The 16,171-nt window shown below is 44.0% G+C and overlaps 2 protein-coding genes across 3 annotated transcripts in view; both read left to right on the top strand.

Annotated features, from left to right (window-relative positions):
- LDLRAD2 (low density lipoprotein receptor class A domain containing 2) overlaps positions 1 to 16,171 on the top strand; it is an 814,009-nt gene that overhangs the window by 701,815 nt on the left and 96,023 nt on the right. The gene's annotated exons all lie outside the window — the stretch shown is intronic.
- Positions 1 to 16,171, top strand: part of MCM2 (minichromosome maintenance complex component 2) — a 51,641-nt gene that overhangs the window by 25,298 nt on the left and 10,172 nt on the right. The window contains exons 10-13 of the mRNA XM_085894488.1: positions 3,836 to 3,929; positions 6,698 to 7,075; positions 12,049 to 12,161; positions 12,274 to 12,440. Coding sequence (XP_085750614.1) covers positions 3,836 to 3,929; positions 6,698 to 7,075; positions 12,049 to 12,161; positions 12,274 to 12,440 — 752 coding nt within the window. The remainder of the gene's footprint in view (positions 1 to 3,835; positions 3,930 to 6,697; positions 7,076 to 12,048; positions 12,162 to 12,273; positions 12,441 to 16,171) is intronic.

The following is a 16,171-nucleotide window of genomic DNA, read 5'->3' as shown; positions in this document are numbered from 1 at the left end:
TGGTACGGTAGCGCCTGTGATATACCTTGCAGGAGCTGCGGTACCAGAGGAGGGGGCAATGTTACGTTTGAGGGGGGGTATGCATTCAAAGGGTAATTAGGATGTTTAATTAGGTATGCCATGCTGTTCGAGTTTACCAGGATCTCGATGTAATAAGTAGCAATTCAGTGGTGATAAGTTGTCTAGTAAATGTTCATTTCTTCAAGGGGGAAATGATAATTGTCACGTAATTAGATAGGGACACGGGATAGGGTAAGTGTGTCTGCGTAAACCCCTTTTGGTATTCTCTGGAGACTGGCCGTGACGTCACAGGACAGTGCTGCTGATGGCTCCGCCCCGTGATCACGATTGGCAGAAGGCGACGGCGGTGGGCCAATAAACGGCTCGATTGGAAGTGACGAGGACAGGAGGATAAAAAGGTTCTGTTCGGGGTCGAAAAGGAAGAGGAAGAAGATCGGGACAAAAAGATCGTGATTTTTGGGTGTGGAGGCTGTTGCGCGGGAAGCGTACTTGTTGTTGTGCTGATTTGATCGTGTTCTTCATCGTGTCTTGGAGCCTTGCTGAGCCTCGTGCCTCACCTTGGTTGGCTCTGGGGTTCTGCTGACTCGGAGTACGGGGTCGAACGGCGGGCGGACCTGCCTCCCTCTCCTGCTCGCAATTTGGCGCCAGAACTGGTTCCCTGGCGGCTGTGAGCGGACTTGGGCCAGGACCAGGAGGTCGACAGCACCATGGTTTCTCCTGCCCCCCCTGATGAGAGCAAGGCCAGCTCGTCCGACGCTGATCCAGGGACAGTTGCGTCCACACCACGGTCCAGCCTGACCACCAGAAGTCGCTACATTTTGTGTGTGTGTGTGTGTGTGTGTGTGTGTGTGTGTGTGTGTGTGTGTGTGTGTGTGTGTGTGTGTGTGTGTGTGTGTGTGTGTGTGTGTGTGTGTGTGTGTGTGTGTGTGTGTGTGTGTGTGTGTGTACTTGGCGCTTTAGAGGGTTTGAGATTTGTATATTCATTGGAATTGTCTGTGTTTTCCCCACGCCCGATCCCACACCATCCCGTCGAATCGCCCCGGATCCCTTTTCTTGCCGAGTCTTGTTATTTCTGGTTAATAATAAAAACAAATAAACATCATCAACTCAGTGAAAAGTGACTCGTGCCACCTTCCTCGTCCCGTTTGCGGTAGATCGATTAGAACCGCCATGTTTGGGTTATAAATAAATAAACCGCCTCCATCGTTTCGGCTCATTCTACGTTGGCGGGACTGTTCAAGTCCCGTGGACGTCACAATATTCACAGGTGTAATTGCTGTCAAAGGTGCTTCCACAAATTAACTCAGGGTGGGTGGACACTTATCCAACCAAGATATTTTAGTTTTGTATTTTGCAAAAATATTGTGAAATTTGTTTTTCATTTGGAAGTTGTGAGTTATAATGTGTAAATAAAAGTGTAAGAAGTCTGATTTAATTCCATTTAATTTAATTGATTTAATTAATTAATTCTACAAGGCAACAAAAGGTAAAAAAATTGTGTGTGTGTGTGTGTGTGTGTGTGTGTGTGTGTGTGTGTGTGTGTGTGTGTGTGTGTGTGTGTGTGTGTGTGTGTGTGTGTGTGTGTGTGTGTGTGTGTGTGTGGTTTGACAATTAAAATTCCAAGATTAAGGCAACATAAAATTTTATTGTAAATGTACTAATTATGTTTCATGGTCGCCTTCAAAGTCATCTCCCTTGGAGTCCATACACGCTTGCCAACGTCACTGCCATGTTTCAAATCACCCTTGGAGTCATCATCTAGAAGGCCATTCAGCTCATTGGTCACGACTCTCGAGATCCCTTCCATTGATGCACAATGACTTCCTTTCATTGGAGTTCCAAACGTCAGTCAGATCGGACCAACATTCTCGCCCTTTTGACATTTCCGTCCATTTTGGCAATCGATGGGTGGTCCCACGCATCATCATGAATGAACGTCCATTTTCCCTTCCGCAAATCTATTGGCCCTCTCAAACACACGTGATCTTGACATTGCATCTTCTCCGTACACCAGCTTCAACTTGTCGAATGTCCGTGCTGCTTTCGTTAAGTTTTACCAAATGTTGTTCATCTTCAGAACACGATTGCAACCCTTGTAAGGCCTAAGTCACATTTGCCACGGCGGCCGTGGGGTCTCCAAAATCTACGGCCATTAGCAATTGTACGGCGGCCGCAGTATTTCCATGGTCACACAATGTAGCAGTCACATATGTTTTTATTTTTCAGGGAGCTGCACGGCGTATTTATAAATTGTGGAGACCGAAAGCATGGGGTTGCCGTACGGTCTTTGATTTGATGTCGCACGGTGACCTTAGGGCGTTCCTGCGGCGGCCATAGAATTTTCAAGGCAGACGCAAGGCGACTGCAGGGGGACCGCAGGGGGGCCCTAAGGCGAACGTGCGGCCAGACAGACAGTAACGAATGGGTTAATTTTTTTTTTCTTACCATTCCTTTTGTTTTGGCTTGTTGAATTGCTACGGCGAACGTAGAAATGAAAAAAGTTATAACTCCGCGTTATAATTCCACGGCGACCTTACGGCCTGTAAAATATAGCCAAACGCCATAGGGCCACCCTGAGGCCACCGCAGAAACTCTGCGGCCGCCGCACTGTCAATTCAGAGGGCGTACGGCCGCCGTATCCTCGCCAGAGAGCAAATGTGACTTCGGCCTAATTGAAAGAAAACTCCAGGAGAACTAGAAAACACAACTGATCGATACAACGGTAAACATAGTATTGACAGGAAGATTAAGATACATATCCAATTGCAAAACGCAAGCCAGTACTGCCACCTGTTGAGAAAAAAACATTAATCCTGGAACTTTATTGTCAGTCCTCATATACGAAGTGAGTCTGGTTTTTAGCTCATCTACGATGGAGTTGGGAAGGGCTGTTAAAGCAAGAATGATGTCCTTCAGTCCATCTGTCCAAGCCTTCAGTCAGGGAATAGATCCATTGACATTTTTTTTTCATGTTTTTTTCATACTCCTCTGAGGCGGCTCAACGAATCGTTTTGAAACTCTGCATGATGATTCATGATACTGATGCACAAAAACTAACTTAAATGTTTTTATTTTTTATTTTAAAAAGAGCCCTTTTTATAATTTTCGTCCAGGTAGTAAACTAATTGGTTAATTAACTCAAAATGTAATGTATGTCTGTATGTCCATCACATATCGTGATATTCCATCATCTCACGAGGTGTTTCGTTGTTTAATTTGAACCTCTTAATTTAACCTTTAAATTACCCTTGTCAGAGGAAAGGGTATTGCAACCCTTCGATCCTTGAGACCCTTCAAGATCCCTAATACCCATTGGGAGATGAACGTCTGTCCCACTTGGGACTATTCATTGTTTTTGTTCCTTGTATGTTTCCAAACCCCTGTGCCAATTTCCCTGAAATTTTTTTTCCATGTACCGCATTATTTTCACATATGGAAGGTCATCGTCACAATAAAAACTTGAAACTTTGAATCAAATTGACATAAAAACAAGAAATAACGGCCCTGCCAATGACCTTGCGTCGTCTTCTGGTGGAACGTACCTGCTCAGTCCAAGGTCTAACCCTCTATGCTGAGGTAGTGATGCGCCACTGTTGGATGATCACGAGTAGGCCCAAATAAAACACAAATACTGAGCCGAATTAACACAATGTTGATCGGGTGACCCAACGTGTGCGTGCGTGCGTGCGTGTGCGCGCTCGCGCGCGTGTGATTCTGATTTCACTGTGAAATGCAAAGCAAACCTTTTGTCTTTTTTTTTTTCCTCTTCATGTTTCTTTTCATTATATCCTTAACCTTGTATTTGAACCCCAAGATTTTTGCAAGCATTGGACCTTCCATCTTTGGACATGAAGACATTAAGCGAGCAATTGCTCTTGCACTGTTTGGGGGAGAAGCAAAGAATCCAGGTATGTATGCGATGCCATGAAAATGTATGCCGTTCATCCTTGTCACACACCCAACCTGCTCAACAAATTTCATCAGGATCCGTCCATGACTTTTTATGATATCCTGCACACAGACAGACAGACAGACAGACAGACAGACAGACAGACAGACAGACAGACAGACAGACAGACAGACAGACAGACAGACAGACAGACAGACAGACACAGACAAACAAGAAAAAGACATCTTGCAGAGCACGGTATTTGCAAAATCTGCCCACTCTCCAAATATTACCATGGATACGTCAAATTCTCCATTTCATTAAGATTAAAATTAACGATCATAATCAAAGCTCAGGTCAATCGGATGAAAATTGATTATTTCTCAGATTGAAATTGATGATTTTATAAGTTTGACCTTTGATTTGACCTTATGACCTCAAAAATAGTTTCTTTCCAAATTCAGTGATGCTTACAATTTGCAATTTGTGCTTAAAATGTTCAGGATTTTTCAGATGAAATTTGTTGATTTTCGAAGTTTGAACTTTGACCTTTTGATTTCAAAAATAGTTGGCTTCCCAATTCAGTAATGCAATTGCTGTTTCATTTACATTTTTAGAAATTTGACATCAAGATGACCTTTGACCTCAAAATCAATAGGCTTCTCTGTTGAGACTACCTGTACAACATGGTAAAGTTTGCGAAGATTGGTTTTAAATTGTGACCTGAAGGCAATTGACAGACTGACATACAAACAAACAGAATAACAAAATTGACTGACCAACGTACCAGAAAAATCTTTGATTTTCCAAGTAACAAGAAGACGTCGTGCAGAGCATGATATTTGCAGAATCCATAAAACAAATTTGACCTCAAAAATTAATGGCTCGTTGAATTCAATGACCAAATATCAATTCTTTTCATATTTTAAGTCGATTGGATGAAAATTAAGGATTTTAGAAATCTCACCTAAGATGTTGACTTTTGGCCAAGGTTGACCTCAAAAATAATTGGTGGTTGAATTCATTAAGCTGATATGAAAATGCTTTTCAAATTTCGAGTCAATCGGATGAAAATTAAGGATTTTAGAAATCTCACCTAAGTTGTTGACCTTTTGACCTCAAAAACAATAGGCTTCTTGCTTTTGACAAACTCCACCATGTGGTGAAGTTTTATGAAGATTAGTTTAAAATTGTGACCTGTAGGCGATAGACAGACAGACAGAGACAGAATAACAAAATCGACTAACCAATATACTTGGAAAATCTTTGATTTTGCAAGTAACAAACAAACAAACAAACAGACGGACAGAAAGGGGTGAAAACATAACGTCCTTCACCTTTGGTGGCGGAGGTAAAAAATGCTCCAAAGGAATCCCTTAAATTACAGGCAATCAAATAAATTAACAAAGGCAAAACTCAACTATCTCTCCAAGAAAGACAGAAAATAATCAAAATATTGGGGTCAGGGCTTCAAAAGTTTGAAGTGGAGCTTTAATTATTATTATTTTCTATGAAATACATACAAGTATCAAAGTGATTGATAGTATCTACTATTTGGTTGTTACCATTATCATCCCAAATTCCACGAAAAAGGAGGATTACTTCAAGGTAAATGCGATAACTGGACAGACTAGAACACCAATAGAACAAAAAATCTTTGAAATAAATAATAAACAAACTTACTTAAAATCTTGCCGACGGTTTCTCACTGGGTAAATTTACATTTAATAAGGCTGTTATTAACACAAATGCCATACTCGTAAATGATTTCATCTGGAAAGTGTTTGACGGTGCTAGTTTATACATTGTAGCTGAAGAAGTCGAAGCCGTTGATTGATATCTCCGCTACATCTGAAATGATAACATTTACACGATACACATTTAATGATAGAATGGGTAAGGGAACTGTCGACGCTTTTCTTCCTGACAAGCAGGGCTACCCGGCGTTGTGCAGTGCTCTTCTCATCCTGTTGACATTTTGAAGAAATCAAATATACTAGCGATACCCGTGCACATGCACGGGATAGCAGAACAACATAGCTGGTAGCAGACGACAGACCGTACACGGGGAATGACAAAAATACGCATTGTGCAAAATGCAAGTGGTACTATGAAACGCCAAAACTTCCCAAACATTGTCGGCATGTCCGCTAAGTGCCACAGCAATTTCATAGGGATCGTGTGATGGCGAGCCGAGTTTTTAGTGTGCAACCTTGGTATAATAATAGAGATGTATATATTTTTGTTGTTGTGGGGGCCTGAAACGCTTCCCTACACCCACTAAGTAATGGGGTTGGGGAACATTTAATATCTCTTTTTCACATAACTACAAAGGCTGAGGCTCCAAGGAGCGATATAAATTAAAAAAAACCCAATAATACTAATGCAACTTTTTTTTTCCAAACAGTTTTTGCCTAACCACTCCTCGGTACTCACTGATGAACCTCTGAAAGTGCGATGAAGATCTGTTGTGCAATCTGAGAAAAATGACAACACACACAAACACATCTTGTTTTTTTCCTTTTCTGTTTCTAACAATTCTGACACACACACACACACACACACACACACACACACACACACACACACACACACACACACACACACACACACACACACACACACACACACGGCTCTCCTATAGACTACAGTATAGATTATGGTAACAGGAACAAACAATGATCCAAATTGGTTCTCTAATTTATACACTATATCTTAGTGAAATTCCACATATTGAGTCGCCGTATAATGAGGGGGGTACGTGTTGTTGCGTCCTTGTGTGTGCAGGTGGCAAGCACAGAGTTCGTGGTGATATTAACATCCTTCTCTGTGGAGACCCTGGTACGGCGAAGTCTCAGTTCCTGAAGTATGTGGAGCAAACGGCAGGGCGTGTCATCTTTACTACTGGCCAGGGATCATCGGCTGTCGGCCTCACGGCGTACGTCCAGCGCCATCCTGTGAGCCGTGAGTGGACACTTGAAGCTGGGGCGCTGGTGTTGGCCGATCGGGGCGTGTGCCTCATCGACGAGTTTGACAAAATGACTGACCAGGACCGAACGAGTATCCACGAAGCCATGGAACAACAGAGCATTTCCATTTCAAAGGCGGGGATTGTGACGTCGCTGCAAGCGCGTTGCACGATCATCGCTGCAGCAAATCCTATCGGTAAAGCTATCCCTGTGCATCGCATCCTCCAACATGTCTGTCTCCGTGCCATGTGGCCATGTGACTTGTGCGCTTACCAGTGTCTGTGGAGTAAGGACTTGCAGCTCCAACTTGGACAACTCCGTTCTCACGGCAACTGAATTTGTGATGCGTTAACCGCACTCGAATCTCGACGGGGCTCATTGTTTTACATTCCACTTGTATTCGTGAATAGCCCATGTGACCCGAAAAGATTCTTCACACTCGCTGCACCTCCTGCTTTCCTTCCTGGTTAACCATGTTGGGAATTCAGTGTAAAATCGGAGCTGGATTTAATGTTAATATATTCATAATACGCATTCCGTGACAAGGAATTTTAAGGTGGGAGTAGGCCATTTGGCCCATCAAACCCATGATTGCCTCGATCCTTTTAAAATTCTGATCATCAAGCAAGGAAGCATCACGTACTAACTTTTTAAATACTTTGGTACGACTTGGCCGGGGTTCGAATCGCCGACTTCCCAGACTCAGAGCGGACGGATACTTCTAACCATTATGCCACCAAGGCTGATTAAATAGAAAGTCTTTCAATTACAAAACTAGAGGGGGAGCACTCGGGAGAGTGCAAAACCTCCGCCGCCAATACTGCTGGGTCACTCAAGTGAACCTTATATCTTATTCATTAAATATGATGTCAACAGTGCTGACAGAGTTATAGTTCTTTTCTCCAACATTTTTTTTTTTTGGGGGGGGGGGGGGGTTGGAAATCACTTAAAACATGTAGAAATGCAAAAAAAAAAATCCTCTGGACAGGGGGAATGCTCCGTAGAAATTATCCCTGTTATTCCTACGACTATCCATTACACCTGGATTGCATATTGGCCGATCACGCTGTCCGGTGTGATTACCTCCGCCATAGAAGTTGAAGGAGGTTGTGTTTTCACCCCTTTCTGTTTGTTTGTGTACAAGATATAGCAAAAAGTTGTGGACTGATCAGGATGAAACTTGGACAGGTTGGGTGTATGACCATGACAAATTGATTTGATTTTGGTGAAGATCCGGATCCAGCTACTGGAATTTCTTCAGTGATTCTTCACCATTCAGAGATAGAGCTCAAAAACAATATATAGCACGATATCTCAAAAATGTATTCGGCCAGATATGTTCTCGTGGATCAGGCATTACGAGCATTACGAGTGCCCTTCTAGTTTAACCATGTGATGGGAGTGTTATTCTGTATCGTACGAGGTCCGTCTAAAAAGTAACGGGACTGAGCCCGCTGTGTGCTCCACTTACACAACTTAAATGAACGGGTTGCATCACAGTCTTTTGCAACATTCCAGCAATATATATATATGATTGGTGATTTTTTTTTTTTTACAGGTCGTGCTTTACACGTTGTCTAGTCTGAGTCGTCGCGCTATGAGTCGTGAGCAGAGAGCCAATCTGAAGTTTCTCGCCAAGCTTGGCAAACACCTTCCGAATCCTTCGCAATGCTGCAGCAAGTCTATGGGGAAGAAACGATGTCACGTACACGTGCATTTGAATGGCACAAGAGGTTCAAAGAGGGACGGGAGGAGGTTGAAGACGATCCACGGTCTGGAAGACCTTCAACGAGCAGAACGGCGGACAACATAGAGCGTGTGAAGCAGATGGTGTGCGCAGTTCATCAACTCACGGTGCGGATGATTGCTGAGGAACTTTCCATCAACAAGGACATTGTCTGGAGCATCATCACTGAAAATCTCGAAATGCGCAAAGATGGTCCACAAGCTGTTAGCCTAGGACCAGAAACAGCAGAGTCACTGTCTGTCAAGACATTATCGAGCGCCTTGAGGATGATCCAGACCTGCTCGGGAGAGTCGTTACTGGCGATGAATCGTGGATATTCGAATACGATCCCGAGACAAAATGGCAGAGTCGTCAGCGGAAACGTCCGGCATCACCAAGACCAAAGAATGCAAGGATGTCGAAGTCGAAGGTCAAGGTGATGCTCATCACGTTTTTGCCATCAAGGGCATCATCCACTTCGACTTTCTACCGCAGGGTCAAACAGTGAATCAATACGTGTACAAGGAGATCCTCCGGAGCCTCATGAGATCAGTCCGGGACAAGAGGAGGGATCTGTGGGAGAACAACGCCTGGGTGCTCCACGATGACAACGCCCCTGCTCACAGTACCCTGAGTATCCGACAGTTTCTGGTGGAGAGGAACGTGCCAACTCTGGAGCAACCCCCGTATTCGCCAGACTTGGCCCCTTGTGATTTTTTTTCTTATTCCCCAAGCTCAAGGGGGTGATCAAGGGGATCCAATTTCCTGATGTGGAGGCCACCAAAAGGGCCGTGACGACGGTGCTCCGGAGGATTCCAGAAGAAGCCTTCCGGGGTGCATCGAACAGTGGAAGAAGAGGATGGACAAGTGTGTGAGACTGGAGGGAAACTATTTTGAAGGGGACAAGCTGTGATTTCAATTTATTTTTTGGAATAAAATTTCTGTGAAGTCAGTCCCGTTAATTTTTAGATGGACCTCGTACTTGTAGGTCATCCAGTGAGAATAACATCAACATTACATCATGACAGTTCACAAATGAATAACTAGAGCAAAATCTATGGCATGCAATTGCAATTACCCATGCTTCTCACCAAAAGCAAAGTTGAAAGACAGCAAAGGGTTCTACCAGGAATGACCCTTTGAGTGAAACATCATTACCTCCGCCACCGAAGGTGAAGAAGGTTATGTTTTCACCCCTTTCTGTCTGTCTGTCTGTTTGTTTATGTGCACGATATTTCAAAAAGCTGTGGATGGATTCGGATGAAACTCGGTGGACAGGTTGGCTGTGTGACAAGGAAGAATCGATTCGATTTTGGTGAAGATCTGAATCCGAATCTGTAGACGAGAATTATTTAATTTTCGAAGTGATTCTTCACCATTGAGAGTCTGTGTCAAAAACGATATAGTACTGAATAGCATGACATTTCAAAAATGTATTGGGCCCGATATGTTGTTCTCGTGGATCAGGCATTACGTGGTGGAGGTATGTGCTCTACCGAGTGTCCTCGTTTTCTGTTGTGACCCCTGTTACCCCAAGTCCCCACCAAGTGGGACATGAACCTGGGGGTCATATTCAAAAAATTGTTGCATATTTCATACGTCCCCCGATGTTGATTGCATGCACAAAGTTTCATTGTAAAATGTGCCAGTAATTGCATTTTTCGGTATTTCACCTTTTGACCCCACCCAGGAAGGTGGGGCAAACATGGCATTGCTCTTGCACCTTCTTGCCATATGATGATCATAACTACCAAATTTGTTGAATTTCTGCACAACCATTTAGGAGATAGCATCACAGACAGCCGGCTACAGTATCCCCCTGTGTTTTTTTTTTTCAAAAAGCGTGGGGATAATGAGGGTATCACCACCGAGCACATCTACCAAGCAGTCAAGGGCTCAGGTCTAGGGATTTGAGCCTTAACTATTGTGCAGCAAGCTACATGAGTTCCTTGTGTCATTGGTTTCTGAATCGTGGCATTTTTTCACTTTGTAATTGGAAAGATGGAGCAGGTGTGGTGGTTCTCTTTTCAAGAAGAGGACTCTCTCGGATGCTGCATTCAATGGAGCCCAGCTTGGTTATTTGAAGATGTTGGCGTGTGCTGTAGCTCAAGGCTTGCGAGCACCTGTTGGGCCATTCATCATGCTTGGATCATTACCTGCAGGAAACTGGAAGTTCCCCAAGAAATGCCTCATCAAAGTTTGGGAAGCGTATTATCCACGACAACTAACATGAAAGCTCTATTTCTCGAGATTTCTCACACCGACATAAAAAGACGAGACTTGAGGAAGAGGTAAACACAACAGAACAGCGAGAACACAAGCTAAACATACCTTCAGCAGGGTAGAGGGACACAACAGAGGGTTGCTTGAAGGAAGAATGGTGGGGGAAGGGGGGGAGGGGAGACACAGGTCGTGAAGAAGCTGAATGTAACCTCAACCACTGTTAGAGGGCTGAAAGAACAGGAAGGGGGAACCAGCAATTAAACAGCAATGGAAAGGAGGGTGAACAGAGAAAACACAATAACCTGGAAAGGAAAGGAAGGAGTGGGGTTGGGGAGGGCTAATGTTGGTAGAAAAGATTGTAAATATGGTTTATGACCTGAGGAGGAGGTGAAGAGGAATTTTGAAGCCTCAGAGGGTGGAGTGAGATTGAAGACCAAGGAAGTTGGTCCCACAGATGAGAGAAAAGCAGAATGCATCCTTATTGGAGAAACCTCGGGGATGAGGGAAGGGGTAAGGAAACAGAGGATGGAAAAGGCAGAGGATGCAAGACCACAAAGGAGGTGCTGGAAGACAGAGGCCACCGACTTGTCTGCAATGCGAGATTAACAGACCCAGAGATTCGGCTTCATACGAATACAAATTCCAATGACTTTGAGGGCCTTGGTTTCCACTGCATCAACAAGTGCAAGGTGTGAGGCAGGGGCACCAGCCCAAAGGGGGGAGCAGTACTCCATCGAGCTGTGGAACATGGCCTTGTATGTTGTTGGAAGTACAGTTTTGTCAAAGAAAAACTTGGCACGATGGATAGTTTTCTGCTTACCTCCTTTATCCGTGTGGTATTGCAGCTTCCTGTTTCCGTCTCGTTCTTCCTCCAATCTCTGAAGTTTGTGGTTTACCACCATCTCGTGTGAAGCACATGTTCACCTTTCAGGATTACTGCTTACTTGGGCTCTTTTATACCCTATGGCCAGTCGGTCAACTTTCAAAACTTCATGATTTAGTCGTTCAATCCTCCATGACGTAGCTATTCTTTGAGTTTTGATCTCTCTCGAAAAATAAGTCGAACAAAAGGTAATACCTTGTTGACATACCTGTGTACTTTGTTCAAGCTGTTTTGCTTGCTTGTTTGTTTGTTTGTTTTGTTTTTACTTGTTTCTTTACCTCCACCATCTTGCATCATTTGCTTCTATTTTTTTCTTTTTCCTGACCCTTCCGAACAGGTGGTCGTTACGACGCCTCCTTAACCTTTGCTGACAATGTTGACCTCTCGGAGCCAATCCTGTCCCGGTTTGACATCCTTTGTGTGGTTCGTGACACTGTGGATGCTGTGCAGGTAGGGAGAGTACTATGTTTAGATGAGACGTGTGAAAGCTTTTAAAAATAAGAAGATGCCTATCGTTTGGAATTTCAAGTAAGCCCATGTTTGTATCATGTCTTGTTTCCAGGACGAGATGTTGGCAAGGTTTGTGGTGAACAGCCATGTTCGGCACCACCCCGCCGGTCCTCGCGATTCTGCGGGGGCAGGTGATGGTAATTCAGCACTTCCACCGATCAACACCACTGGCGTTCAAGCTCTGCCCCAGGATTTTCTTCGAAAGTACCTTTTATACAGGTGCGTGAGGGTGTGGATCATCAAAGGATACACTGAAACGCACTGTGATGGCAACAGAAATGTCGGCACTTGAAAGTTGCTTCTGCACAATGTTGGAGATTTCATCCTTTTCTCATGAGCAGAGTCTATCATTATCAAGACCTGCGTTGCACACAACTAAATTGACAGCGCATTTCAACCACGATGGCGCCTTGACTTCTATGAAGCCGACCTATCTGTTTGCATTTGGCCCCATTAAATTTCCTGCATTTTCGCCAGACTGACACAATTGATGAGATTTTCCTGTTCTTTGTTATTGAGAGTAAGGCTTCCTCAGCTACACTGAAATATATATTTGCCATTGTCGCCTGGTGTTGGCACAGTGGTTAGGGCAGCAGCTTGGGATCCAAAAGGTCCTGAGTTCAAGCCCCGTTGGGCCACTGAATTAATACACCAGGGGGTTGACTCAGCCTGTCATCCTTCCGAGGTCGGCGAAGTGAGTACCAGTATACTGGGCCGGTGTATACCCCGGTTAAAAGAGGTGTACCATATCCCTGTGTCGTAAGAGGCGACCAGGGTTGCGTCAGGAAGGGCATCCGGCGTAAAACCAGTGCCAAATCATTATGCGGATCATAACGGATGATCCGCTGTGGCGACCCCTAACGGGAGCAGCCAGAAGAAGAAGATGTGTATATATATATATATATATATATATATATATATATATATATATATATATATATATATATATATATATATTGTTACGTTTGAGGGGGGGGGTATGCATTCAAAGGGTAATTAGGATGTTTAATTAGGTATGCCATGCTGTTCGAGTTTACCAGGATCTCGATGTAATAAGTAGCAATTCAGTGGTGATAAGTTGTCTAGTAAATGTTCATTTCTTCAAGGGGGAAATGATAATTGTCACGTAATTAGATAGGGACACGGGATAGGGTAAGTGTATCTGCGTCAACCCCTTTTGGTATTCTCTGGAGACTGGCCGTGACATCACAGGACAGTGCAGCAGATGGCTCCGCCCTGTGATCACGATTGGCAGAAGGCGACGGCGGTGGGCCAATAAATGGCTCGATTGGAAGTGACGAGGACAGGAGGATTAAAAAGGTTCTGTTCGGGGTCGAAAAAGAAGAGGAAGAAGATCGGGACAAAAACGATCGTGTTTTTTTGGTGTAGAGGCTGCTGCGCGGGGAGCGTCCTTGTTGTTGTGCTGATTCGATCGTGTTCTTCATCGTGTCTTGGAGCCTTGCTGAGCCTTGTGCCTCACCTTGGTTGGCTCTGGGGTTCTGCTGACTCGGAGTATGGGGTCGAATGGCGGGCGGACCTGCCTCCCTCTCCTGCTCGCAATTTGGCGCCAGAACTGGTTCCCTGGCAGCTGTGAGCGGACTTGGGCCAAGACCAGGAGGTCGACAGCACCACGGTTTCTCCTGCCCCCCCTGACGAGAGCAAGGCCAGCTCGTCCGACGCCGATCCAGGGACAGTTGCGTCCACACCACGGTCCAGCCTGACCACCAGAAATAGCTACGTTGTGTGTGTGTGTGTGTGTGTGTGTGTGTGTGTGTGTGTGTGTGTGTGTGTGTGTGCGTGCGTGCGTGCGTGCGTGCGTGCGTGCGTGCGTGCGTGCGTGCGTGCGTGCGTGCGTGCGAGCGTGCGTGCGTGCGTGCGCGCGCGCTTGGCGCTTTAGAGGGATTGAGATCTGTATATTCATTGGAATTGTCTGTGTTTTTCCCCACGCCCGATCCCACACCATCCCGTCGAATCGCCCCGGATCCCTCTTCTTGCCGAGTTTTATTATTTCTGGTTAATAATAAAAACAAATAAACATCATCAACTCAGTGAAAAGTGACTCGTGCCACCTTCCTCGTCCCGTTTGCGGTAGAGTGATTAGAACCGCCATGTTTGGGTTATAAATAAATAAACCGCCTCCATCGTTTCGGCTCATTCTACATTGGCGGGACTGTTCAAGTCCCGTGGACGTCACAATATATATATATATATATATATATATATATATATATATATATATATATATATATATATATATATATATATATATATATGCCATTGTCTAACATTGTTTGAGCTATTGCTGGCGTTTAGCTGGCACATTCACTGAACTACCTGAGAAAATGGTATTTTGACGCAAACTTTGGCTTTTTTCATTTATCCGTTTATGACACGTTAGTCTCCAAAGAGACCTCCCAGGATGGAGCGTCTATCCTTTTCCGTACTTGGCCATTCAAACTTCCTGCCCATCTGGGGGAAGGGGAGGGGTGGTTAAGTTTAAGGTTATGGTGACTTAAGGAAATGCCATGACGTTCCCATTTCTCCACATTTTGCCAAGTGGCATGTATTTGTTTTCACGGTTGCAAATGCTGTACGATAAGCAGGCCTCAACGACAATGACCCGAGCACATGATATTTTAACACGAGTGGCTTTACCGTGCATTTGACATTTTAAATGGACAATCTCAAGATTTTCAAGGATTCTGCAATCGGCAAACAAACTCTTGTTGAGTGTTGGACTCCACAAACAATGAAGCAAATATTAATGGTTCGTATTCCACTTGATGAGAAAGAAAAAGCTTCACTCCTGCTATTGGCTGCTTTCTTGCGCAAATGAAGGAATCCCCAGGCTTTGTATTTGATCCTTTTCCATAGGTTCCGGCGGTATCGTTTTTTATTTATTAGTTTTTTTCCCCCCCGATATTAATATAATGATGGGCCATACCGTTACATATCAGCATATCACTACATCAAAAAAAATACTACAATTTGACTTCAACTTGTATTATAAATGATTTTGTTTTCAAGCGAGATCAGTATTGGTAATCGGCCCAGTCCGGTGTGACTATCGTGGATCGCCAAACTGTTAATCGACACAGGCTTTCTAAAGCGCACCTGATTCGTATAAATAACTAATTAGCAATTGCTTCAAAAACAGCCACGATGGTAAAGAAAAACGCGATTGCTTCTTACGTTGCTCAGGTGCTGTGGGTTAAAAGTTAAAGCCTACTGTTCCTACTTTCTGGTACGTCTTGACGTCATACGTTCCACTGTTCTCCGTGTAGCTGAGTACATCAAAGCTTTTTAAATCGTGTATGGTATTTAAAGATTATGAACACCTTTCTTCAATTTGTTGGTGATGTACGGTTTTTTTTGTTTGTTTTTTTTTGGGTAAAAAGCAGACAAAAATTTTGGACGATAAATGGACAAAACAGGCACGGATAACTAATTAAACATGTTAAACTAGAACGGGCACTCGGTAGAGCGCATACCTTCGCCGCCGCAACTTTTTTCTGGGCACATTTGAAAAACGTCATTTTAAAACATCCATGACGTCACAACCGTCAGTCCGATTGACGTCAAATTTGGTGTGTAACCTCCTTGAAGGCAGTCCAACAAAATGGAATGATAAACACTGAAAAATTAAAAAGTTGAAAAATGTCATCTTTTGACGTCATTTTGACGCACTTCCGGGGACGTCACGTCCAATCGGGGACTACCATTCTGAAAGCTCGTAGTTCACTGAACGTTTTAACGTTGGTTTCATGTCAATAGCTCTATTAGATCTGAAGCTATGCCTACAAGTATATTTTGACCTTGAGTGTGACCTTGACCTTGACTACAGAGTTAATTGGCAAAACCTGTACATCAATAAACAGATATTTTGGTACTGATCCTAATGCCTGGATTTGGGAGACTTTGCTTTATAAATTATATCGATATTTGAATAT

The sequence above is a fragment of the Eptatretus burgeri genome, chromosome 9, assembly GCF_056783735.1.
Source record: "Eptatretus burgeri isolate ZD-2024b chromosome 9, Ebu_testis_v1, whole genome shotgun sequence".
Lineage (NCBI taxonomy): Eukaryota > Metazoa > Chordata > Myxini > Myxiniformes > Myxinidae > Eptatretus > Eptatretus burgeri.
Note: the sequence above shows the minus strand (reverse complement) of the source record. Positions and strands in the feature narration are given on the sequence as shown.